This window comes from Diospyros lotus, chromosome 4 (genome assembly GCF_014633365.1).
Source record: "Diospyros lotus cultivar Yz01 chromosome 4, ASM1463336v1, whole genome shotgun sequence".
In the NCBI taxonomy this organism is placed as follows: Eukaryota; Viridiplantae; Streptophyta; class Magnoliopsida; order Ericales; family Ebenaceae; genus Diospyros; species Diospyros lotus.
Window position 1 is genome coordinate 15,618,053 of NC_068341.1, and position 27,590 is coordinate 15,645,642.

Genomic DNA, 27,590 nt, shown 5'->3' on the forward strand with positions numbered 1-27,590 from the left:
GCAAACATATTTAATCACAAAGATTAAATAGTCAACACTAAGGCAATTCATTTCACAAAAAAATGAAATAATAAATATATAGTTTAGAAATTTACTACAAAAGCAAAATTAAGCTAGATACAAAGATTAAATAAAAAATTACCAATAAATAATTCTTGCTATTTATGTATGAGAGTGTATGACATCATACAAGATGTATCTTGAAGTTCTAGCAATAATATCCCTAGTGATATCTACTGCTAGGCTATACAAGTAAATCACATATATTACCTTTTTCTTCTATGTTCACATCGAAATGAACACACTAACCAATCAAATGACTTATTTGGGTAATTTGATTCCCAAATATTGCTCATTAATTCCTTGTCATGTGGCATTAACAAGGCGAGCAAAGATTGATACTTTGCTTCTTGAGTTCATAAACTCCAATAACAAGCAAATATGAGCTCTTGCATCATATCATACACAATAATTATGTGCTCACATATGCTTTGTCCATGCATCATCTAATAGTTTTGAAAGGAATGCCCTAATGCTTAGTGTATTATGCAAGGAAGTCACTCTGGTTTTCAATTTTTTTTTTCAAAAACACACGTAGCAGAAAGGATACAAAATAACCCTTGTAAGACTAGGTATAGACATCCATATGCATAAATGAATACATCAAAATCAAATTGAATTAATTGTTACCTCACTGCGTTGAGATGCCACCGTCAGTTGCTTCTGTGATGCACATAGATCTAAACTCCATTGGTCACGAATAGTTTGTGTCAATACATTACCTAGTATGTGTGTGACCTTCTAGGTTCACCATCATGTAACAATCAGGACACACCAAACTCTTTGACGCTGATCAAACACTTCAGTCTATTATGAGAAACTCTTCATTTTCTCACAGCACCTCAAAAGGTCCCGAGTGACCTAGCATAATGTTAGGACGATCCTAATGGCAATGAAGTCAATACTTCAATGAATCTATTAGGGCTTTCGATTACTGTGCACTATAATCATTCCACTCACTAACATCTCGATCGAGTGAGAGTCATGGATTGATTAAACTTGTTAGATGATGTGTTTAAAACTGTTGCCAAGTTGTCATGTTTTGAATATTTCAAAATATTGTTTCCTAGTGTTTAGGAGATTGTTATTTATTGTTTCCTAATGTTTAGGAGTTTGTTATTTTTTGATTAATCATATGTGATCAGGGCTTATTTTTAGGACCATGATCTTAGTGGTTAGTTATTAAGTTTCAAGTCTTCTTAATGTAAGTTTCATAGTTTATTAAAACATCTCCTCCTTCGACATAATCTCGTGTGTTCTTTTCTTTAATCTTCATCTTTCTTTCCTTCCTCCAAAATTGTGTTTGTTTTCTGTTACAACCTCAAAACAACAACAATTGGTATCATAGCTTTCTTCTTAAGGTACCTGTGGGAGTTTGAGATTGAATTCAAGTGGACGCCATAGACGCATAAGCCAATTTTTCATCGATTGCTCCTCTAGTGTTCGACAAAGAAAATTATCAGATTTGGGCTGTGAGAATGGAGACCTACCTGGATGCAATGGATCTTTGGGAAGCTATAGAAGAGGATTATGAAGTTCTTCCTCTGCCAGACAACCCCACGATGGCCCAAATCAAGAATCACAAGGACAGAAAAACGAGAAAGTCAAAAGCAAAGGCCTATTTGTTTGTTGTTGTCTCATCGACTATCTTCACTCAAGTCATGTCACTCAAATCAACAAAAGCAATCTAGATTATCTCAAAATAGAGTATGAAGGAAATGAGAGGATCAAAGAGATTATCTCAAAGCAATTTGATTAGAGATTTTGAACTGTAGAAAATGAAGGAATCAGAAACCATTAAAGAGTATTCTGACAAACTTCTAAGCATTTCCAATAAGGTAAGACTGCTTGGGTCTGATCTACACGACTCGAGGATTGTTGAAAAAATCCTAGTAATGGTGCCTGAAAAGTTTGAGACAACTATTACGACCTTGGAGAACACCAAGGATCTGTCCAAGATTACTTTAGTAGAGCTCTTAAATGCTTTACAACTGCAAGAGCAAAGAAGTGTCATGAGGCAAGAAGGTGCTGTTGAAGGAGCACTGCCAATAAAGCATCAAGAAGGAGGGAAAATGAGAAAGAAGAAGAACAAGAGGAATTTTGTTGCAAATGGTGATGCTACAGCAAATAGCAACAAGAACAAGACTGAAGGTACGAAAGAAAATCATCCTCCATGCTAACATTGTGGTAGAAAGGGTTATCCCCCTTTCAAATGCTGGAGGAGACCAAATGCAAAATGCAGGAAATGTAACCAACTTGGACATGAAGCTATGATTTGCAAATGAAAAGCTCAGTAGCAGGAAGTTGAAGCCCAAGTTGCAGATCAAGAGGTTGAAGATCAACTCTTTGTAGCAACATGTTTTGCAAGTAGCAATTCAAGTGAAAGTTGGCTCATTGATAGTGGTTGTACTAATCATATGACTCATGACAAGGAACTGTTTAAAGAATTGGAGAGCACTACAATCACAAAAGTCAGAATTGGCAATGGTGATCACATTATTGTCAAAGGAAAAGGTACTATAGCTATTGAAAGCTGCTTAGGTACAAAAACCATCTCTGATGTCTTATATGTGCCAAAAATTGATCAAAACTTGCTAAGTGTTGGTCAGTTGATAAAAAATGGCTTGAAAGTGATTTTTGAAGATAAACATTGTTTGATCACAGACGCAACACAGGTTTGGCACAAGAGTCTTGGTTACTTTCATCACACATGTGTGTTGTACATGCAAAGAAAGCAATTTGTGCAACATTTACCACCTCTATAAGAGCACCTATGAAGTTGCCAAGCATGCCAGTTTGGAAAGCAAACCAGGTTGCCATTTCCTAAAACATCTTGGAGAGCTACTCAAAAATTGCAGTTAATTCACACAAACTTGGCAGGACCTCAGAGAACACCTTCTCTCAAAGGTAACTTCTATTATATTGTTTTCATTGATGATCTAACTAGAATGTGTTGGATTTTCTTTTTAAAATTCAAGTCAGAAGTTGTTGTCGTGTTCTGAAAATTTAAATCAAATGTAGAGAACCAAAGTGGCTAAAAAACTCAGGTTCTGAGGTCTGATAATGGAAAGGAATATAGCTCAGAACAATTCAATTTATTTTCTGAAGAAGCTGGGATTGAACATCAGTTGACTGCTCCCTACACTCCACAACAAAATGGAGTTAGTGAAAGGAGGAACCGATTCATCATGGAGATTAGTAGGTGTATGCTACACAAGAAAGGATTTCCAAAGAAATTTTGGGCAAAGGCAGCAAACACTGTTGTTTTTCTTCAAAACATACTACCCACAAAGGTAGTGAAGGATCAAACACCATTTGAGGCATGGCATGGGTATAAACCTTCATTAAAATTTCTTTAAGTTTTTGGTTGTTTATGTTTTACCTATGTGATTAGTGGTTAATTTTATAAAAATTTTGTTATAATTATACCCTTCTTTTGATCTTAAAAATAGTTTAAATTAGATATTAATATATATTTTATGGTTATATGCAAGTTTAAATTGAAAAATGAATGAAATGAAATTTTAAAGTAAAATTTAATAATAATAATAATAATAATATATAAAATTATATATAATACATATACATCATTATGTGCATGCATGTAATATATATATAATATAATATAATATATATATGTGCCATGTGTAATACATATATATAATATATAATTTATTAATAACATTAAATTATTTTTATTTTTATTTTTTAGGCATGAAGAATTAAAGCCCATGAAGACTTAAAGTCCATGAAGAATTCAAGTCCATGAAGAAATCAAACCCATGGAAAAATCAAGCCCATGAAGAATTCAAGTCCATGAAGAAATCAAGCACATGAAAAATTAAAGTCCATGAAGAATTTAAGCCCATGAAGAATTAAGGCCCAATTTGAGCAACCCATGGAAGATATTATTTGGAGAAGGCCCAAGGATTATTTTTAATCCTAATGAAGATTAAAAAATCAATTTATAGAAATCTATTTTTATTTTTTATGTGAGAGCTTTATTAGGTGTGTGTTTTAGCTAAAATCCACTTAACTATTAGGTGGATATTATAGCTAAAATCCATTTAACTTTATGAATGCTTTATTAGGTATGTATTTTAGCTAAAATCCATTTAATATTAGGTGTGTATTATAGCTAAAATCCATTTAACTTTAAGTGTGTGAGTGCCCATTAGATATAATTATGTCTAGTTGAATAATTGAAATTGTGTGGTTTGTATTGCATCTTGTGGCCTATAAATAGATCACTTGATTGCATTTGTAAGTGTGATTATTATTCTTGAATCAAAGTTTAGTTGTTTCCTTATAATTCTCTCTTTGAGAATTGTTCTTGTTCTTTCCCCTTTTCTTTAGTATTCTCTCTTGTGATCTTACTTCCTTCCTTTCTTCTTTTAAATTCTTATGTCATTTATTATTACTTTATTATTCACCGCCTAAATGGCCGGTTAATTTGTGCCTTTAAATTTCTGCAATTTTCATTCTTGTCATTTAATTGTTCACCGCCTAAATGGACGGTTAGTTTCTTGCCTTTAAATTCTTGCAATTTTAATTCTTGTATGTTAATTATCTACCGCCTAAATGGCCGGTTAGTTTCTTCTATTTTAATTCCTGTCATTTAAATTCTGTTATTTAAATTATGTCATTTAAATTGATGTCAATTAATTTAATAGAGATGAGTAGCTAAATCTAATCTTGGGTTAAGGCAAGGACAGTGTCTAACGCCAATGATTCCCAAAGAAAGCTACGCTTTAAATGAGTAACATTGGTTTAAACTTCAATATGAGTGTGTTTTGATTATTGAAAAATCACTAGGTTTGGATTGGAGCGTAAGCCTAACTTAGAGCTTTCATGTCACGCATGAGAGTTACTAGAACTGGAAACGCTATCATACCCAAACCCGGATGATTAATTTAGTTGTTTTGTGTATTAATTGTAATTGAATTTATGGTAGTTTCTTAAATTAGAATCCCGCATATCATGTATGGGGATTGCTTAAACTAGAGCTATCATTATCTTTAATTGCATTTAATAACAAATCCTCATATCTGAAATTAAATTAATGTTGCTAATCTTTTATGCTAATATTTGGGAATCAACGGGTTGGCACTGAAATTGTCTTAACTCAAGTACTTTCCAATTTCATATTCTCACGTTTAGTATTTATTTCAACTTCTGTCTTGCTTTATTTTCTAGTATTTGTTATCTAAAAAAATCATAAAAAATCATGTTATCAATCCATCTAAATGCGTGTGCGTGTGTGTGACATTCTTTTTTTTCTTTTGCCATAAATAAATCTCTCAGTGGACGACCTGGACTTATCCAGAAAGTATAAATTTAAATTTGAACTACAACTGCACTCGTACACTAACGAGTATAAACCTCTCGCCTAAATAAATAAATAAAATATAAAATTTTTATTGTGTTTTGTTTTGTGTTTTAATTGCAGGGTGAGAGTGCAGTCAAATTTTGGCGCCGTTGCCGGGGAGATTGAGGCAAAAACAAAAACGAAAAACAGAATATAAGAAGAAGCATCTCCTGATAAATTCGGTAACTCTGTTTCTTTTTACTTTATTTTTATTTTTGCATAGTGTATGATACTTAGGTCAGGTAAAACTGTAGAAAATCAGTCACTCATGTCTCAACACAATGAGAACATGCCACTTCCACAGAACATGTCTGCACGTGGTAGTGACCACGGTGACCCTGATCCCATTGATCAGGAGATGATCAGACCCCTTAGGGAGTATCTTCATCCTCCTAGGCAGACAACCCCCTCATGCATTATTCTTCCCATCAATCATCATAGGTTTAACTTCAAACCTGGCACAATCCAATTGTTGCCAACTTTTCATGGCATGGATTCTGAAAATCCATATACTCATATGAAAGAATTTGAGGAAGTATGTAGCACTTGCATGGACCATACAGCAAATGAGGATGTCATAAGATTAAAACTCTTTCCATTCTCACTGAAAGATAAGGCAAAAATATGGTTAAGCACTCTTCCACCTAGATCTATAGGAACTTGGAGAGAAATGCAAACAACTTTCTTAAAAAAATACTTCCCTGCCAACAGAACTGCTACTCTTCAAAGACAAATCATGAACTTTGCCTGTAAACCAAATGAGAATTTTGCGCAAGCGTGGGAAAGGTTTAAAGACCTTCTTCACACTTGTCCGCACCATGCTTTTGAGCAATGGAGAGTGGTCAGTTTCTTTCATGATTCACTCACTCCCCAATTGAAAATGCTAGTTTTTACAATGTGCAATGGAGAATTCTATGAGAAGACTCCAGAAGAAGCTTTCCACTTCTTTGACACATTGGCTGAGAATACAAGGAACTGGGAAGTTGGTCCAACATCTGCTCTTGATTCAAGAGAAAATCCACAACCTAGAGGGAGATACCAACTGAGTGAGAGTGACGAGTTAAATGCAAGACTAACTGCTTTAACAAAGAAAGTTGAAAACATGCAACCCAAAAATGTGCAATCTGTTAATCAAGTGGAAGTAAAGTGTGCTGTGTGTGATGCAACAGATCATTCAACTGAAGAATGTCCTACCCTACCTGCTTTCAAGGAGGTATTGTATGGGCAGACTAATAACAATCATTCACACAACTTTGAGGGGAGACAAAATCAAAATCAGAGTGGAGCCTATTATGGGAATAATCAGAACTACAATTCATACCATCCCAATAATAGAAATCACCCCAATTTTTCTTGGAGAAATGATTCTGGAAATCATTCTCAACCTCCCTTCCCTACACAACAACATACCTTCCAACAAAATCAAGGTTCTTCATCCAATACTTACCAACCTCCTCATAGGAGATCTTTGGAAGATACCTTGCACCAGTTCATCCAAAGTCAAACAGGTATCAATAATCAGGTTGCTCAGCTTGTCAAAAATCAAGACCAAACAAACAGAGCCATAGAAGACATTAGGAGCCAGTTGACCAAGATAACACAAACATTGAGTGTGAGAGAACCCGGGAGGTTTCCATCCCAAACTAATCCTAACCCAATTAGGCAAACCAACCAGGTAGAAGCTTTAAATAGTGAAACCAACACTCATGAACAAGTGCAAGCAGTGACTGCCCTAAGAAGTGGAAGAATAATTGAGAAACCAACTGATCCTAGGATAAACCAACATGTTGATGAAGAAAAAGAACCAAAAGATCATGAATCCACCGTGGAAAAAAATGAGAAAAATGAGAAAAATGAAAAAAATGAAAAAAATGAAAAACAAAAAGAAGATGAGAAAGAAATTCAATACAGGCCCAAACCACCTTTTCCACAAAGGTTGAATCATTTGAAAAAAGAGCAACAAAATGGAGATATATATGAAGTGTTTAAGCAAGTGAGAATCAACATCCCGCTGTTGGATGCAATCAAACAAACACCTTCATATGCAAAGTTTTTGAAAGATCTGTGCACTGTCAAAAGGAAAACAAATGTGCATGAAAAGGCATTCTTGACTGAACAAGTCAGCGCCATTCTCCAATTGAAAACTCCTCCCAAATACAAAGATCCAGGCTGTCCAACCATTACATGCATCATAGGAAGTCAAAAGGTTGATCGGGCACTCTTGGATTTAGGAGCTAGTGTCAATTTGTTGCCATACAGTGTGTATCAACAGTTGGGATTAGGTGAGCTTAAACCCACTAGAGTGACCCTTCAGCTGGCTGATCGATCAGTCAAAGTTCCACGAGGAATTGTGGAGGATGTTCTGGTACAAATCGATAAGTTCTACTTTCCAGTAGACTTCATCGTTTTGGACACCCAGCCGCATCAGGGGCCTCAACCTCCTGTGCCAGTCATCTTAGGTCGACCATTCCTTGCCACATCAAATGCCATCATCAACTGTAGGAATGGTGTGTTAAAGCTATCTTTTGGGAACATGACTGTAGAAATGAATATCTTTAGGGTAGCCAAACATCAGGACATTGAGAGTGAAGTGGATGAGGTAGACTTGATCCAAACACTGACCAATGACTGTTTTGAAGAGTTCATGAGACGACCCAAAGAAGGAAATCAAGATCTCGAAGAAATAAAAGAAGTGGAAGTCATAAGCAAAGAAAGTGAGAAGCCTACATGGATGCCTGGTTTAGAGCCATTAAGGAACTTGGACAGTAAGCTCATGGCTCCTGATAGCCATCAGTCCATGCCTGAGAGAAAGTCATTGCCCAGTGATTTGAAATATGTCTTTCTAGGAGAAGGGGAAGCATTCCCAGTGGTGATCTCTTCAAGTTTGACACCTCAGCAAGAGCAACAACTGATAAAAGTTCTAAAAGCACACAGGAAGTCATTAGGATGGACCATTTCAGATTTGCAAGGTATTAGTCCTTTGATCTGTACTCATAAGATATTCTTGGAAGAAGGAGCAAAACCAGTTAGGCAAATGCAAAGGAGATTAAATCCCAACATGAAAGAAGTTGTCAGAAAAGAAGTGCTTAAGCTATTGGATGCTGAAATAATTTACCCAATCTCTGATTCTAAGTGGGTAAGTCCAACACAGGTAGTACCCAAAAAGTCTGGAGTCACTGTTGTAAAAAATGAGAACAATGAACTGATTCCCACGCGCATCCAGACAGGATGGCGTATGTGCATTGATTATAGAAAGCTCAATTCTGTGACAAGGAAAGATCATTTTCCTTTGCCTTTCTTGGATCAAGTTCTGGAGAGAATAGCAGGCCAAGCCTACTATTGTTTCTTAGATGGCTACTCAGGGTACAATCAGATAGAAATTACACTAGAAGATCAAGAGAAGACAACTTTCACATGTCCATTTGGGACATTTGCATACAGGCGCATGCCATTTGGGTTATGCAATGCTCCAGCCACCTTTCAAAGGTGTATGATGAGCATTTTCAGTGAAATGGTTGAGCAGATTGTTGAAGTATTTATGGATGACTTTTCTGTTTATGGAAGTAACTTTGAGGCCTGTTTGGAGAATCTGAAAAAGGTTTTAGCAAGATGTGAGGAAACAAATCTGATACTCAATTGGGAAAAATGTCACTTCATAGTGAAACAGGGCATAGTCTTGGGGCACATCGTTTCATCTAGGGGGATGGAGGTAGACAGGTCAAAAATTGAAACAATTCAAAAACTCCCCATCCCTAGGAATGTGAAAGACATCAGAAGTTTTTTGGGACATGCAGGGTTTTATAGGAGATTCATTGCTTCCTTTAGCACCATAACAAGACCCTTGTGCCATTTGTTGACTCAAGATGTTCCGTTTGAATGGAGTCCTGCCTGTTAAAATGCTTTTGATAAATTGAAAGATGCACTCATTTCAGCACCTATCATTCAGTCCCCTGATTGGTCCCTCCCGTTTGAACTTATGTGCGATGCTAGTGATTATGCGGTAGGAGCTGTGTTAGGGCAGAGGAAGGATAAGAAACCTCATGTGATATATTATGCTAGCAAAACTCTTAATGAGGCATAAAAGAATTACACCACTACAGAGAAAGAGTTACTAGCAGTTGTCTTTGCCCTGGACAAGTTTCGATCTTACCTCTTAGGGTCACTAGTGATCATTTTTACTGATCACGCTGCTCTGAAGTATTTGTTCACAAAGCAAGATGCAAAACCCCGTCTGCTCCGATGGATCTTACTCCTGCAAGAGTTCAACATTGAAATCAGAGACAAGAAGGGAGTAGAAAATGTGGTGGCTGACCATTTGTCAAGGATTCCAAGTCAAGATCTCACACAATTTGATGAACCAATTCATGACAATTTCCCTGATGAGCAACTGTTTAAAGTGAATGTTATTCGTGCATCATCTGTTGTCCCTTGGTATGCCGACATTGCGAACTACCTGGCAACTGGTCTGATCCAAGACCATTGGAGTAAGCAAGATAGGCATAAATTCTTCAGAAAAGTCAGAACATTCTTTTGGGATGAGCCCTACCTCTTCAAGTATTGTCCTGACCAAATCATCCGTAGATGCATACCCGATCATGAGCAACAAAGTGTCATCAATTTCAGTCATACTCTTGCATGTGGAGGCCATTTTTCTGTCAAGAAAACAGTTGCAAAAATTTTTCAGAGTGGATTTTATTGGCCGACACTGTTCAAGGATGTGTACAAGTTCTGTTCAAATTGTGATCGATGTCAAAGGTTAGGAAGTCTGTCAAGGAGAAACATGATGCCATTACATCCGATCCAAGTGTTAGAAGTTTTTGACTGTTGGGGTATGGATTTTATGGACCCATTTGTCAATTCATTTGGTCATGAATACATCTTACTTGCTGTTGACTATGTGTCCAAATGGGTAGAAGCAATCCCGGCCAGAACAAATGACCATAGGACTGTCGTGAAATTTTTGAAAGAAAATATATTCAGTCGATTTGGGATGCCACGAGCAATCATCAGTGATGGGGGTTCCCATTTTTGTAATAAAGTAGTGGCAGGATTAATGAAGAAATATGGTGTACTGCATAAAGTTGCAACACCATACCATCCCCAAACCAATGGTCAAGCCGAGCTAGCCAATAGGGAGATTAAGCGCATATTGGAAAAGACTGTTGCTGCTAATCGTAAGGATTGGTCCTTAAGACTAGTAGACGCTCTTTGGGCATACAGAACAGCTTACAAAATAATTTTGGGAATGTCTCCCTATAGGCTAGTATACGGTAAATCTTGTCATCTGCCGGTGGAAATTGAGCATAAAGCATATTGGGCAATTCATAAGATCAACAAGAGTCTAACTGAAGCAGGCTTATCCAGGAAGCTCCAATTGAATGAACTTGAGGAAATTCGGAATGAAGCATTTGAAAATGCACGATTGGCCAAGGTTCGCATGAAAGAGTTACATGATCGGCACATCATTCGAAAAAGCTTTCAGGTAGGGCAACGGGTACTCTTGTATGATTCTCGATTGCATCTATTCCCAGGAAAATTGAAGTCTCGATGGGTCGGCCCCTTTGTAATCAAGTCCATCTCAGGATATGGGGCAGTTGAGATAGAAAATCCGGAGTCAGGACAGCTTCTAACAGTCAATGGTCATAGGTTGAAACCATACCAGGGTAGTGTTGAGGAGAATGAAAGAGTTGTGGATTTAGATGATCCATCATCATCTGATGAGTAGGGAAAGTTTCCTATCGTCTGGGAATCTGACGTTAAAAGACCACCTTTCCATTTAGGTTAAATGGATGTTTATAGATCTGAAAAAAAAAATAAAAATTAAATAAAAAAATTAAATAAAAAAAATAAAATAAAATAAAATAATAAAGAATTATATATATAAGTTGTTCATTTTCTGCATTACTTAATTAACTTTGATTCAAATAGTGTTTCTCTGTGTGTAGTCTAAATAAAATTTTTTTTGCATACGAGTTCATGCATTGAAGACCACCAGGTATGCCTATCTTCTATCCTTTTATTGTCGATTGAGGACAATGCGCAATTTAAGTTGGGGGGTAAGGTGTACTTGATTTTATTGGTGTTTGAAACTGATCTATTGTGCAAATAATTTTGTTAGACTCGATAATATTGTCTTGTGTGGTATGTATGATTTTATTGGGCCCCTAAAACAAAACATTTATTAAAAAAAAAAATCAAAAAAAAAAAATAATAATAATAATAATAAGAATAAAAAAATTAAAAAAAATAATAAAATAAAAAAAAAATTTGAATTGAGAGAGACAGAATTGACGCTGGTGGTAGCTATCTTTTCTTGGGCAGTGCAATCACACTGCCCTATAAAGGATAAGGCACACTGCCAAATGTTGAAAAATGAGGCACCAAGCGTTGAAAAAGAGACGCCAAGCATAACCCTGTAATTATGGCATGCCTCGAGCCGAGTGTAAAATAGTGATGGTCATTGTTCTATAAGAGACTCCATATCTGTATAAGGCAAGCCACCCTTCTTGAGCTCAGTCTTCTCTCTTTTGTGTTATTCTCCGATCAGGTACTCTCATCCCTTTTGTAAAGTTTATAGTTCTTTACTTTTTTTTCTTAGTATAGTTAAAAAAAAAAAAAAAAATGGATCTTTATCTCTCAAAAATTCACAAGTACTATCCATCTCTCCCGCAAAATGATTTGAAAAAAATTTATGTTGCTAGGTGTGAAAGACTTAGGTTGTTGATGCTTAATAACATCCCTGAAGATATTTGTTGGCTGATCGAAGCAAAAGTTCGATTAGCTGGTGAAACTTCACCTAGTTTTAAGCATTTTCCAGGCTTAGGGAAGAGTAGTTTTGCGAAGAAAAGAAGAGCGAAAAGAGTGAATGGTTGTTACAAATGTGCTCGATGGACCTGTAACACACGATGCAAATCTGTGGGGTTTACGTCCATAAATCGAGAAGATAAAATTAGTTTCATAAAGGATGGACTGAGTAAGGAGTCTCTGGATGATATCCGATTGACTCTTGAGACGCATCCGTGTGGAATAGTGCAAAGAGAACTTCTTGCTTTATGGACCCAGTTCAGAAGTGACCACCAACGCTATAGTCTTGGGAATCTGACTAAAAACGACCCTGTTTGCCAATCTATAAGAAAATTGGATGGGAAGCTTATCCCCACTTCATAGAAAGTGTTTAAGCCGTTTCTGGACGTAAAACCAGAGAAGATGTGAGCCACAATCACAACTACTTATATATACGCAAGATTTTTGTTTGTATTTATTTCTTGTTGAATTGTTGTATAGCTACTTTTGATCTCCAAACTTCTTTTCAGGACATACAAAAGAAACAAACATGGAAGGGCAGTTCGTTCGTCAAATTAAAACCATATGTGTACTTTGTGGCTCTCAACTTGGGAGTGATATTTGTTACGCACTTGCAGCGAACGAACTTGGTAAAAAATTAGGAGAGAAAAAAATTAATTTGGTATATGGAGGGGGAAGTCGTGGATTGAATGGTTATGTTTCACAAGCTGTACATCTTGGAAATTCATCTGTGGTAGGTATAATGCCAATCCCTTTAGCTGAACCACATATTTCCGGGATTACACGCGGTCAACTTATAGAAACGACTTCTATGTCTGAGCGCATGGCTTGTAAGATTTATCAGTCAGATGCCTTCATTGCTTTACCAGGAGGTTTTGGAACACTTGAAGAAATCTTTTGTATAATCTCCTGGACCAAGAGTAATCTCCATACCAAACCCATTGGACTTTTAAATGTTAACCATTTTTTCGATGGGTTACTCTCTTTTCTTGATCAGGCTGTGGACCAACAGTTCATTTCTCATTCAGCAAGAAAGATTCTCATTTCTGCATCCACCATTGATAAGCTGTTAGAGAAATTACATGCTTATGTTCCACAGTACGATCCTCATGAGCCTCGGATAGACTGGTCTAAGGCAATTAGTAACAAGCGCCCAAGGGGTCCGATTAATTTAGATTTATCACTGTGAGAAATGCTCTTTATTAAGATGGCTGAGTAAGGAGTACTTTTTGTACTCTTGAGACGCATCTAGTTATTGTACAACTTGCAGGATTTTTTTGGTTGTGTTCTTGAAAAAAAAAAAAAACAAAAAAAAAAAAACAAAAAAAACAAAACTGTGGAATGTTGTTAGCAAAGTCTTTGATAAGATGGCTGAGTAAGGAGTACTTTTTGTACTCTTGAGACGCATTTTGCTTATCTTATGACTTGCATGAAATTTTTATTTTGGTGTGAAAATATAAATATATATCTATATGGTGTGCTCATTTGTTGTTTAAGTTTTAGCAGTTCACAGCAAATCTATGGACTTGTGGAGTTACAGGTATTCCTAACAACCCTGATTTATTACTGCAATTCAAGTTGGGGGGTGTAAGGTCTATTCCTAACAAGTTGTAGCAACATGTTTTGCAAGTAGCAATTCAAGTGAAAGTTGGCTCATTGATAGTGGTTGTACTAATCATATGACTCATGACAAGGAACTGTTTAAAGAATTGGAGAGCACTACAATCACAAAAGTCAGAATTGGCAATGGTGATCACATTATTGTCAAAGGAAAAGGTACTATAGCTATTGAAAGCTGCTTAGGTACAAAAACCATCTCTGATGTCTTATATGTGCCAAAAATTGATCAAAACTTGCTAAGTGTTGGTCAGTTGATAGAAAATGGCTTGAAAGTGATTTTTGAAGATAAACATTGTTTGATCACAGACGCAACTAGTTAGGAGATGTTCAAAATTAGAATGAGAGGCAAGAGCTTCTTTCTAGATCCAATTCAGGAGAAACATGCTGCCTTCCCCATCTCAGAAAGCGCAACACAGGTTTGGCACAAGAGTCTTGGTTACTTTCATCACACATGTGTGTTGTACATGCAAAGAAAGCAATTTGTGCAACATTTACCACCTCTATAAGAGCACCTATGAAGTTGCCAAGCATGCCAGTTTGGAAAGCAAACCAGGTTGCCATTTCCTAAAACATCTTGGAGAGCTACTCAAAAATTGCAGTTAATTCACACAAACTTGGCAGGACCTCAGAGAACACCTTCTCTCAAAGGTAACTTCTATTATATTGTTTTCATTGATGATCTAACTAGAATGTGTTGGATTTTCTTTTTAAAATTCAAGTCAGAAGTTGTTGTCGTGTTCTGAAAATTTAAATCAAATGTAGAGAACCAAAGTGGCTAAAAAACTCAGGTTCTGAGGTCTGATAATGGAAAGGAATATAGCTCAGAACAATTCAATTTATTTTCTGAAGAAGCTGGGATTGAACATCAGTTGACTGCTCCCTACACTCCACAACAAAATGGAGTTAGTGAAAGGAGGAACCGATTCATCATGGAGATTAGTAGGTGTATGCTACACAAGAAAGGATTTCCAAAGAAATTTTGGGCAAAGGCAGCAAACACTGTTGTTTTTCTTCAAAACATACTACCCACAAAGGTAGTGAAGGATCAAACACCATTTGAGGCATGGCATGGGTATAAACCTTCATTAAAATTTCTTTAAGTTTTTGGTTGTTTATGTTTTACCTATGTGATTAGTGGTTAATTTTATAAAAATTTTGTTATAATTATACCCTTCTTTTGATCTTAAAAATAGTTTAAATTAGATATTAATATATATTTTATGGTTATATGCAAGTTTAAATTGAAAAATGAATGAAATGAAATTTTAAAGTAAAATTTAATAATAATAATAATAATAATATATAAAATTATATATAATACATATACATCATTATGTGCATGCATGTAATATATATATAATATAATATAATATATATATGTGCCATGTGTAATACATATATATAATATATAATTTATTAATAACATTAAATTATTTTTATTTTTATTTTTTAGGCATGAAGAATTAAAGCCCATGAAGACTTAAAGTCCATGAAGAATTCAAGTCCATGAAGAAATCAAACCCATGGAAAAATCAAGCCCATGAAGAATTCAAGTCCATAAAGAAATCAAGCACATGAAAAATTAAAGTCCATGAAGAATTTAAGCCCATGAAGAATTAAGGCCCAATTTGAGCAACCCATGGAAGATATTATTTGGAGAAGGCCCAAGGATTATTTTTAATCCTAATGAAGATTAAAAAATCAATTTATAGAAATCTATTTTTATTTTTTATGTGAGAGCTTTATTAGGTGTGTTTTTTAGCTAAAATCCACTTAACTATTAGGTGGATATTATAGCTAAAATCCATTTAACTTTATGAATGCTTTATTAGGTATGTATTTTAGCTAAAATCCATTTAATATTAGGTGTGTATTATAGCTAAAATCCATTTAACTTTAAGTGTGTGAGTGCCCATTAGATATAATTATGTCTAGTTGAATAATTGAAATTGTGTGGTTTGTATTGCATCTTGTGGCCTATAAATAGATCACTTGATTGCATTTGTAAGTGTGATTATTATTCTTGAATCAAAGTTTAGTTGTTTCCTTATAATTCTCTCTTTGAGAATTGTTCTTGTTCTTTCCCCTTTTCTTTAGTATTCTCTCTTGTGATCTTACTTCCTTCCTTTCTTCTTTTAAATTCTTATGTCATTTATTATTACTTTATTATTCACCGCCTAAATGGCCGGTTAATTTGTGCCTTTAAATTTCTGCAATTTTCATTCTTGTCATTTAATTGTTCACCGCCTAAATGGACGGTTAGTTTCTTGCCTTTAAATTCTTGCAATTTTAATTCTTGTATTTTAATTATCTACCGCCTAAATGGCCGGTTAGTTTCTTCTATTTTAATTCCTGTCATTTAAATTCTGTTATTTAAATTATGTCATTTAAATTGATGTCAATTAATTTAATAGAGATGAGTAGCTAAATCTAATCTTGGGTTAAGGCAAGGACAGTGTCTAACGCCAATGATTCCCAAAGAAAGCTACGCTTTAAATGAGTAACATTGGTTTAAACTTCAATATGAGTGTGTTTTGATTATTGAAAAATCACTAGGTTTGGATTGGAGCGTAAGCCTAACTTAGAGCTTTCATGTCACGCATGAGAGTTACTAGAACTGGAAACGCTATCATACCCAAACCCGGATGATTAATTTAGTTGTTTTGTGTATTAATTGTAATTGAATTTATGGTAGTTTCTTAAATTAGAATCCCGCATATCATGTATGGGGATTGCTTAAACTAGAGCTATCATTATCTTTAATTGCATTTAATAACAAATCCTCATATCTGAAATTAAATTAATGTTGCTAATCTTTTATGCTAATATTTGGGAATCAACGGGTTGGCACTGAAATTGTCTTAACTCAAGTACTTTCCAATTTCATATTCTCACGTTTAGTATTTATTTCAACTTCTGTCTTGCTTTATTTTCTAGTATTTGTTATCTAAAAAAATCATAAAAAATCATGTTATCAATCCATCTAAATGCGTGTGCGTGTGTGTGACATTCTTTTTTTTCTTTTGCCATAAATAAATCTCTCAGTGGACGACCTGGACTTATCCAGAAAGTATAAATTTAAATTTGAACTACAACTGCACTCGTACACTGACAAGTATAAACCTCTCGCCTAAATAAATAAATAAAATATAAAATTTTTATTGTGTTTTATTTTGTGTTTTAATTGCAGGGTGAGTACAATATCCAAAGCTTAGTATATTTGTGGGTTACAGTACAATATCCAAAACTTACAAAGTATTTCATCCAGAAACAGGAAACATGGTGATAAGTAAAGATGTGCATTTCATGGAGAATGAGCAGTGGAAATGGGAAAATTCAAAAAGAAATCAGAATGAGAATTTAAATGATCTAGTGGATGATTCTTTTGTCAGAGGCACTAGGTTGTTGTCTGATATCTATCAGAGGTGCAACATTGTTGAATGTGAACCTGCAAGATACGAGGATGTAAAAAAGGATCAAAAGTGGTTAGTTGCAATGCAGGAGGAGCTGTCCATGATTAAAAAAAATCAGACCTGGAAGCTTGTTGATAGACCTCAAGATAGAAATATCATTGGGGTCAAATGGGTGTTCAGAATCAAGCTCAATGGTGATGGATCCATCAACAAACACAAAGCCAAGCTTGTTGTTAAAGGATATGCTCAAATTTTTGGTATAGACTATCCAAACATATTTGCACCAGTAGCTAGACTTGACACTATCAGGCTACTACTTGTTTTTGCAACACAAAAAGGCTGAAAAGTGTACCAGTTGGATGTAAAATCAGTATTTTTAAATGGTTTCTTGCAAGAAGAAATCTATGTTGAGCAACTAGAAGATTTTGTGAAGAAAAGAGAATAAAACAAAGTTTATCTCCTCAAGAAGGCTTTCTATGGATTGAAGCAAGCTCCAAGAGTCTAGTACAACAGAATTGATGATCACTTTCTAAGTTTAGGCTTCATAAAAATCCTATCTAAGTCCACTTTCTATGTCAAGCATTGTGAGGTTGGTATTCTTGTTATTTCTCTTTATGTAGATGATCTTTTGGTGACTGAAAACAATACAGCTTTGATTGATGAATTTAAGATGGATATGATGAAAGTATTTGAGATGACTGATCTTAGATTGATGACTTACTTTCTCGGAATGGAGATCAAGCAGAGTCAAGATGAGATTTTCATTTGTCAAAAGAAATATGCAAAGGAAATTCTCAAGAAGTTTCATATGGAAGATTGCTAGTCAATGAGCACTCCTATGAATCAAAAGGAAAAGTTAAGCAAGGAAGATGGAACTGAAAAAGTGGATAAGGGCATACTTTAGAAGTATGATTGGGTGTCTGATGTATCTCACAACAACAAGACCTGATATCTTGATTGTTGTGAGTATTTTATCTTGATTCATGCACTTGAAAGCAGCTAAGAGGGTGGTTAGATACATCAAAGGCACAATCAACTTTGGCATCAAGTTCAAGAAAAGAAAAGAATTTAATCTATTTGGTTTTTCTGACAGTGACTGGGTAGGATCCATTGATGACATGAAAAGTACCATAGGGTACTATTTTAGTTTTGGATCAGGAGTTTTTTCATGGAGTTCTAAAAAATAAAAAATAATAGCTCAATTTTCTGTTGAAGCAGAGTTTGTTGCTGCAATTGTTGCTATAAATCAAGCTTTGTGGTTGAGGAATATATTGAGTGATCTTCATCTTGAGTAGAAAGAAGACACTGAGATCTTTGTTGATAATCAAGTTGCAATAGCTATTTCTCACAATCCAGTTTTTTATGAAAAAACTAAACATTTTAACATTAAACTATTTTTCTTGAGGGAAGTGCAAAAGAATGGTGTTATAACTCTTGTTTATTGCAGAACAAATGAGTAAATAGCTGATGTTTTTACTAAACCACTACCAGTTAGCAAGTTCGAGTTTTTGAGATTGAAACTTGGTGTTTGCAGTCTCTAAAGCAAGGAGGAGTGTTACCTGATGTGTTTAAAACTACTGTCAAGTTGTCATGTTTTAAATATTTCAAAATATTGTTTCCTAGTGTTTAAGAGTTTGTTATTTTCTGATTAATCATATGTGATTAGGGCTTATTTGTAGGACTATGATCTTAGTGGTTAGTTAATGTAAGTTTAAGAGTTTATTAAAACACCTCCCTTTCAACATAATCTTGTGTGTTTTTTTCTTTAATCTTTATCTTTCTTTCCTTCCTTCAAAATTGTCTTTGTTTTCTATTGCAACCTCAAAACAACAACAAAATTCACTGAGCTCGGTAGCTATGCCAAGATCCAATATGATGTGGTCGAGATGACACCTCAAAATTCCTTTCGACATCAAAAAGATGGCCAATGTTGGAAATGGTCTTTGTTCAGCCCTTCATTGCCGACTCCATTCTTTGGTGTTTCGAACAGCCGCCGCCAAGCTTTCTCTCTCTTTGGTGTCCTCATTGTCGATTATCGCTGGCCAGATTTCGACAAGTCCGTAGTATTTTCTCCGATGAGTCTCTTTCTCTTTTCCATTGTATTTCGATTCTCATACATTCTGACACACAACCGTATACTTGCACAAAAAATACGTATTTTCCTTTTTCCTGTACATACAAATGAATGTATGCATATCTGCTGTATGTATACATATATATATTGTATTCATACATTACAGAACACACACGTATGCGATGAACAAACCAGAAAACAACCTTGCTCGCTCTGATGATATCAAGTCAGGAAAACTGAATGTAAATGGTACGCGAAAACCATAAAAAAAGCAATAAAACTTACCTGTTTTCCCAGTGGAATTAAAAGGGATTTTCGGTTGAATCACTGGTTCAGAAACTAAATCAAAGAAATCGAAAATCTTTTACAATCTACAACCTAAAAGCCTCACTTACAGAGATTGAGAGTTTTCTTTTCGTTCCTTCTACGCAAGTTGGAACCTCTACTCTACTCTACTCGTGGGCCATCTCTCATGCATTCATCAGCAGCCATTTCCATTGTATATATCACATATATATACTAGCATGCCCACGCATAGCTTCTTTGCCATCTACGTATGGCGGATGGCGGAAGTGGCCTCAACTTCTAAATGGCAGTTCTCCCGTCGCAACCGCACATAGCAGTTGCAAATCCACTTCTAGATATAAATTTAGACCCAAAGCCCGTTATGGGCAGACCGATACAAAACCTGAATATGCTACACTTCTTCTTCCATCTCTTGCTTTGTTTTTCTCAATTTGGTGTGTTTGGAACTAAATAATGCCTCTTGTTTTTACTTTCATGATTGCCATATATAAATATGTATATCTGATCATATATTTACACGATTTCTTGTTAATTTTCAATCAAATCTCCAACCTTTTTCATCAAACTCGATATTTTATTGCTCCAAATCAATCTTAAATCTCAGACCTTGTGATTTTTCCGCAAGTTTTGGAAAGATTTGATGCGGCGGGTCGTTATTTTTTGTATTTGTTTTATTATTGTTAAGCAAAATAGTATAAATGATTATTAAAATTTATATTAAAATACAAAAAAAATCATTGAACTTCAATTTGTAACAAAAGATCACTGAACTTCAATTTAAGTATATAATTTCATAACTACCATTAATTGTCATTAAAATAGACTAACAAAATGCTAACACTTTTGTACTTTAATGTAAAGTTTATCGACTTTTTTTATATTTTTGTGTAAAGTATAATGACCATTTGTATTATTTAGCCGTAATATGTTAACCATATCAACATCTCGTTAGCTTTTTTAACGATAATTAATGATAATTATATAATTGTATATTAAATTAAAGTTCAATGACCTTTTAGCAATAAATTAAAATTCAGTGACCTTTTCGTATTCATTACAAAGTTTAGTGACCATTTATACTATTTAGCTCCATTTTTGTCCTTCTATATCTTTGTTATCAATAATCCAAATTATGTAGGAAATGATTACCATCCTTCATATCATCTCTAAGACCCATATTTGATTCAATCCGATTTGAAGTCATTTATTTCCAATCTGAATCCAAAATGTTCTGCTCAAAGCTTATTGTATCTCCAATGAGTTTTTCTACAATTTCCAGAACTCAATTATTTTTTACTTAACAGGCGATAATGCAATCTAAAAACAGAACACCTTTTTATGTTCTCATTTATACCTAGCTAGCTAGAATCCCTTGTTTTTGTCTTAACTTGAATCTTTTTGAGTTTTATTTTAACTCAAAAGTAGACTACCTTGTCAACTTATTATGTGCTACGGCAAACTTCATTCAAAGCTCAAATAAAATCCACTTAACAATTTTCTGTGCAATTAGGTCTCCATCTCAATCCCGTCTACAAAGTACAAACTCCACCAGTAAATGTATACTTAATTTAATTCCATTTGATTGAATTTCAACTTCAAAAGTTAACTTCCTTCGCCATGTTTTATAATTTTTTAAAAATCACACTTTCACCTATTCTTCCTAAATTCATGTTTTGATTCTCTCCTAAATTCGCTCCAAAACCAAATTATCACCAAACTCCCTTTTGGATCTAATTTCAATTAATTGAAAAATAAATTTTAATATCTAAATTTTTTAAAGTTTTCAAATATTACATCTTATATATATATATATATATTAAAATTTTCATTTTCAAATTTTTTTTTAATCATAACTCTTTCAAAATTTTGTAAAAAATGGGGGTTTTATGTAAGGAACTGTCTGTATTATGCATTCTAATTGCAGGCAGTACAGTGATATTGGTGTGCTAGTTCCTGTAGGATGAAAACGGCATGGAACCCAAAGCCAAACTGAAGAAGATCAATCCCAAATTTTGTTCCCAAAAATGGAATTGACATACAACTAAAACCATATAAGTAATTAAATACATGAAAAGAAATATAATTAATTTGATTATATGATTTCGATTAATTTGATCAAATCTAATTTGAGATGATTGTTCTTCGTAACTCTTGATATTCATATCCTCGATTACATAAGGAGAAATAAATCGCATGTGAGACTTCATTTCACTGCGCATGACAAGAATTAAAGTCACGATCTATCGAACTGATATCGACATATCACTTGTCTGACAACTCTACCTATATCATGTGAGCTTGATGAAATCTAACTTGAGTTTATCAATCATTATCCATTCCATTCCATTCAACGTGCTGACGTGTTTGGTCCTAATCACAGCCTTCTTTTTCGCACATCATCATTAAATAATGAATAATGATGTTAAAAGTTTAAAATATCTTCTAAAACTTAAGATGCTTGAACTTCTCGCTTTGTGCTTTTCATTTCTTAAAATTTGTTGTGATAAGCAACAACGAGGGGAATTGGTTTGTGATCGATTCGATGGTACAACCAAAGCTTTTAGTTAGTATTGGAATCAAGTGCATATGTACTCACAAAAATTAAGAAAAATAAATAGGAATTTAATCTGATTTTATAAAAATAATTTAAATTTGCTCAATCAATGAATATACATTTTTTTTTTGGCTTAAATAAAAAAAAAAGAACTATAAAACCTTCACAATCTTCAGCCCTAAGATAGATATCTAGTCACTCACTCACGCTTTGATGACTTTGGTTATCAATCGTGGCACAATAATAGACATACAACTTTCATAATTCAATTACATTTTCTCTCCTATCAATGATTTGTGATCATTTAAAACTATATTAAGAAAAACCACTTTATAGACAACTTTATGTATGAAATCATCTAATTTTCATCTAAAAGATATTTTTCATACATAACTATGTTTGATTTTTCCAAGAACCTTAACATCATGGGGCTTGAAATTTGAGAAGTCATGTAAGAGTTGGGTTTAGGAATGGAGACATAGGTAGGAAACATGTGGAGATGCATGTTGTTTGAGCGAACACCTAGAATAAAAGTGGCATCTTCTCTTGCATGTCAAAGAAGATGCCCACTCCAACATAATATAGCATTATTATTCAGGGTTTGGACACCCAACCCAACCTGCCTCTTCTTCTCGTCTGTGAGTCACCGTCTTGGATGGGTAGATTGCATTCAGCTCTGCACCTAACCACACAGCTTCGCTGGTAGATGAAGACGATACATCAGCCATCACCATACACTCTCACCTGTTCTTCAAAACAACCTACCAACTTGTCTGCCCAATTAACCCTCCTAGCTTGATTTTGATTAACCAAGTCGATTGAGGTTGTCTTGTCTCAAAGCCCGGTTTAGCGATAATGCCAGGTTCAGGTATTGTATCAGAGCTCGAGGATTGAGATATGGAGTCTTTTTCTCGACTACTTTCGGTGGTTTTGAGTTTAAGAGAGTAATTAGCGGAAAACTTGAGAAAGGTTTTATGATTTGCTTTTAAGGGTTTTATGAGGATGGAAGATGAAAGAGATGCTCAAAAAGAGTACATGTGATGCAGCTTGGCATCATGAATTTGAACCAGAAGTATGGCTGCTACCAGGATTTGTAGACTATCGTGCGTATCTGGTAAAAATTTACCCAATACACACCGGGATGGTGGTAGTTGTAAGTTATCATCAATAACAAAATAATAATATAATAATAATAATAATAAAGCAAGAGGTTCACTAGGCAATGGTTGTGTACTCTTAAAACACCCGGACGTTCCTGGTTTAATCAAATGGCTATAAGCAGGGGTGACTCGTGGAAACATATCAAGTTATGGTCCATAATGAAAGCCAACTTAATATATAACGCCAAATACAGCAGTTTATTAAGTAGAGAATGGAGCCACAACTTTATGCCTTATTCCCATCTCTACAAAGTCTCAAAACCATGAATTTTTCCAGTATACAGATACGGTGGTACACGAAATACTTGTAGTGCTAAAATAGCCAAAAGAAACATACATATACCAATACAGACACAGATGTAACTTCGAAGAAGAGAACCAACTTATTGGAGGGTCTTTAAGCCATTCTACAGCCCTACAGGCGTTAACAATTGCTGGGTTCCAAGCCTCCTCTTCCGCAGACGCTCTGCAATGATGAAAGCAAGCTCAAGGGATTGTGAAGCATTAAGCCTAGGATCGCAGTGGGTGTGGTAGCGCGAGCTCAGATCATCAAATGTCACTGTTTGTGACCCGCCAATGCACTCTGTCACATTTTGGCCGGTCATTTCTAAATGAACTCCCCCCGGGTGACTTCCTTCTTGCTCATGCACGTCAAAGAATGCTCTTACTTCAGCCTGTCCCAATGATGCACAACAGTTTAACAATTTTGAGCAGAAACACATTTGCTTCATTTATATCTATGGCCTTATCTTCTGCAAAATGTTTCTCAATGCAAACTAAATTTGCTTGTATGCATCAAGTACAAAAATAATGTTCAAATAAACTAGCAGAATTCAAAATTCGTCCCCCAAGTCCCAAGTTAAAGCCAGATCATAGATAAGGACACATAACCACCAACTTACCTAAGAAATATCTCAGTTGAAACACTGAGTAGAAGTTTTTAAGGAATCTGGTATTCACTATTTCACCTAAACAAATCTTCAAGTTGTCAACTTCCAGCTACCGCACCTCTAATCTTGTCCAAGTTTCTTTCCAAGAAATGACCATCGCTCTTTTAAGCTGAATTATGCTAGTAATTTAAGCCGGTTGAACTAGTAGGTCCCCCATTAAAGGATTGAGCCAGGTTAGGGAAAAAGAGAGTACAAAACAAAGGACCCTGTCCCTAAGATCATGCACATAGAAAGGATTATGATGTAGAGAACCGAGCATCGATTGATGCAGTGATTTTTGGGCTCTGACTTGTTTATCAAAGAAATAAAAGTGTGATCATGGCAGAAACTCCTTAATCAGAATTTTCACACATATTTGCAGAAAACCAGCAAGTGAAATTAGAAATAACTCAATACATAACAAATGCATCTTATAAGATTTGAATGCCTTTCTGGCAACTCCAGTGTACAAAAATAGTTATACCTTTTTCCATTCAAGAAAGTGTTTAAACGTGAATAGTATAATTTGCAGCTAGTGCTTTTTTTTTTTTTTTTACAAAATGATTTTTTTGCCGAAACAGGGGGGAGGGGTGAAATGCACCCCTTGGTTTGGCATGGTTCTTTTTCATAATCAATTAGTGTTTTATCTCATTGGCCAAATAACCAAATGTTGTAATGCCCACCCCATTTCCACCAACTGCACCAATTTTGAAGGCTAAATTGCAAAAGGCATGCAAAATGAACAAAAAGATCCAGGCAACAGAAAAGAAACAGAAAATGATAGCAAGCTGCGAGCGCTTTACCCTGATGGCATCGAAGGGGCGAGTTTTAAGACCGCAAGGTGCCTTGATTGTGTTCCCGTGCATTGGGTCACTAACCCAAGTTACAATTTGCCCAGCCCTGCGAACTGCCCTAATTAAATGAGGAAGCTTCACTCTCATGTTCTCAGCTCCCATTCTTGCGATAATTGTAATCCTCCCTGGTTTATTATGAGGATTCAAAATCTCTATGAGTTTAACCAGCTCATTAGGGTCCATTTTGTCACTCACCTGTGTTAATTACAGCAATTTCATTAGTCTGACAAATTTACTCCACATATTACCAATAAAATAACAAGGGGAAGACCAAAAAGAACAAGAACAGGCACAACTGCAAAGTAACATTCAACTTGAGTAAACACTGGAAATAACATCAAAACCAAGCAGTTACCTTGATTCCAAGGGGATTGGCAACTCCTCTCAAGAACTCGACGTGGGCACCATCCAGTTGCCGTGTTCGTTCACCAACCCAGATGAAATGGGCAGAACAATCATAGTACAAGCCAGAAGTAGAATCCATCCTTGTAAGAGACTGCTCATAAGGCAAGAGCAAGCACTCATGTGACGTCCAAAACTCGGTGGTTGTCATGATTGGATGATCAACGGTAAGTCCAGCAGCAGCCATGAAACCAAGCGCCTCATCAACCCGGTGAGCCAATTCCCGGTACCTAACATGCCATGAAAACAATAAATCTTCTAAGTACAGAAAACCTAGCCCACCCTAGCTCAAACATAAATTAAGAGCCCATCAAAGCTAGTTTAACTCCCAAGAACTAATAATAAAAGCACAAGGAGAAGAAGCCTATAAACATCTACTGTATGACATAATCCGACAGTGATGGAAGTCTGATGAGTAAAAGATTCACCATATGACATAATCCGACAACAATCCATAACTAGCAACAAAATTCGGGTAAGCGACATAAATTCAAGACTTCTTACTTGTTCAAAGCGTGAATGCTACAGAAAAGGGCATACCTGTCTCCCTGTTCGCTGTGCTCGGTGAAGTCTAGATTCCATTGCGTGACTCTCTGCATGGCAGCATAACCTCCAGTGGCAAAAGCCCTCAATAGATTGAGAGTAGCTGCGGATTGGCAGTAGGCCCTAATCATCCTTTGCGGGTCTGGAATCCTAGACTTGGAATCAAACGCGTCGCCATTGACATTGTCCCCCCTGTAACTCGGAAGCTTCACACCATTCTGCTCCTCAAACGGCTCTGATCTCGGCTTCGCAAACTGACCCGCCATTCTTCCAACCTAAACAGCCAATACCCCATGCCCAAATTCCAACATTTGTTAACTTCCAATCTGAATACCAAAACGTGCTCAAATCAAGCGAACACATTGACAGACAAAAATTCATTCATTACAATTCAAAACCAAAAATTTTGTTCCAATCTCAAACGTAAACACCAAAACAATGCCAAATCAAGACGAGAGAAAGGAAAAATAGCCAAATTAACGAGTATCCAAAATCCATACGCTCTTGAATTTCAATTAAACACCACAACAGACAAGCTCAGAGCATCAAAACCAGATAAAACGCAGAGAAATGGGGGGTAAAGATGTGACCTTGATCACGGGCACTTGCCCGCCGAACATCAAAACGACGCCCATCTGGAGGAGAATCCTGAAGGTGTCACGAATGTTGTTGGCGTTGAATTCCTTGAAACTCTCGGCGCAATCACCGCCTTGGAGCAAGAAGGCGTTGCCCATGGCGGCCTCGCCGAGACGTTCCTCCAGGCTCCTCGCCTCGCCGGCGAACACAATCGGCGGGAAGGCTTCGAGGGTCCGGAGCACCGCCTCGAGGTCCCCCTGATCCGGGTACTCCGGAAGCTGGAGCGCCTTCTTGGTCTTCCAGCTGTCGACCGTCCAGCGTTTAGGAACCGTGTACGGCTTGGTCGCGACGGCGGCGGACGCCTCCGGCTTGGCGGAGACAATGGGGTTCTTGGAGGGTTCGGCAGCGTGGACGGCGGAGATGGGTTTGAGAGATCCGAAAGATTTGGCGGGTTGGAGCTGGGTTTGGGTCGGAGTCAAACCCAATGTTTTGGTGGGGAGAAGAGAACTTGAGCTTGTGAGAGCCATTTCTGGATTTGGTCTATGGGCTAGAGGGAGAGGGAGAGGCGTTGGGCGGGGGGCGGTCGGTTTGAAGTTGGAAGGGAAGGGGACTTTATAATGGGAGGGGTTTTTTCGTAGGTGGAGGAAGGTGACGGAAGGGTGTCTGGTAAGGATAGGGAAGGTGGGGGGTGGTAGTTGAGCAAGGATATTTTTGTAACTCAACTTAAATCATAGCACATGTGCATATATATATATATATATATATAAGAATTTTTTATGGTGTCTAAAGAATCATTTAAACTTTGTCAGATGCAAAAAAATAGAATCATACTAGATGTACATCATTTTTATATATTTTGAATTACATAAAGAGATATTATGATCAAAATATCCCTCGTCTCTATGTGGCTCACGCACCTTTATGTAC

General features: G+C 35.9%; 2 protein-coding genes across 2 annotated transcripts; one reads left to right on the plus strand and one right to left on the minus strand.

Annotated features, from left to right (window-relative positions):
* The first annotated feature begins 1,838 nt into the window (after positions 1-1,838).
* On the plus strand, positions 1,839-17,047 carry LOC127799693 (uncharacterized). The gene is made up of 2 exons (XM_052333916.1): positions 1,839-2,211; positions 17,043-17,047. Exons 1-2 carry the CDS (start codon positions 1,839-1,841, stop codon positions 17,045-17,047), a joined length of 378 nt encoding a protein of 125 aa, XP_052189876.1.
* Positions 17,048-23,516: 6,469 nt separating this feature from the next.
* LOC127800625 (phospho-2-dehydro-3-deoxyheptonate aldolase 1, chloroplastic-like) lies at positions 23,517-27,291 on the minus strand. Its single transcript, XM_052335340.1, has 5 exons — positions 26,678-27,291; positions 26,085-26,362; positions 25,498-25,774; positions 25,092-25,337; positions 23,517-24,033 (listed from the first exon to the last, which is right to left on the minus strand). Exons 1-5 carry the CDS (start codon positions 27,188-27,190, stop codon positions 23,767-23,769), a joined length of 1,581 nt encoding a protein of 526 aa, XP_052191300.1. The 5' UTR covers positions 27,191-27,291; the 3' UTR covers positions 23,517-23,766.
* Between the last annotated feature and the right edge of the window lie 299 nt (positions 27,292-27,590).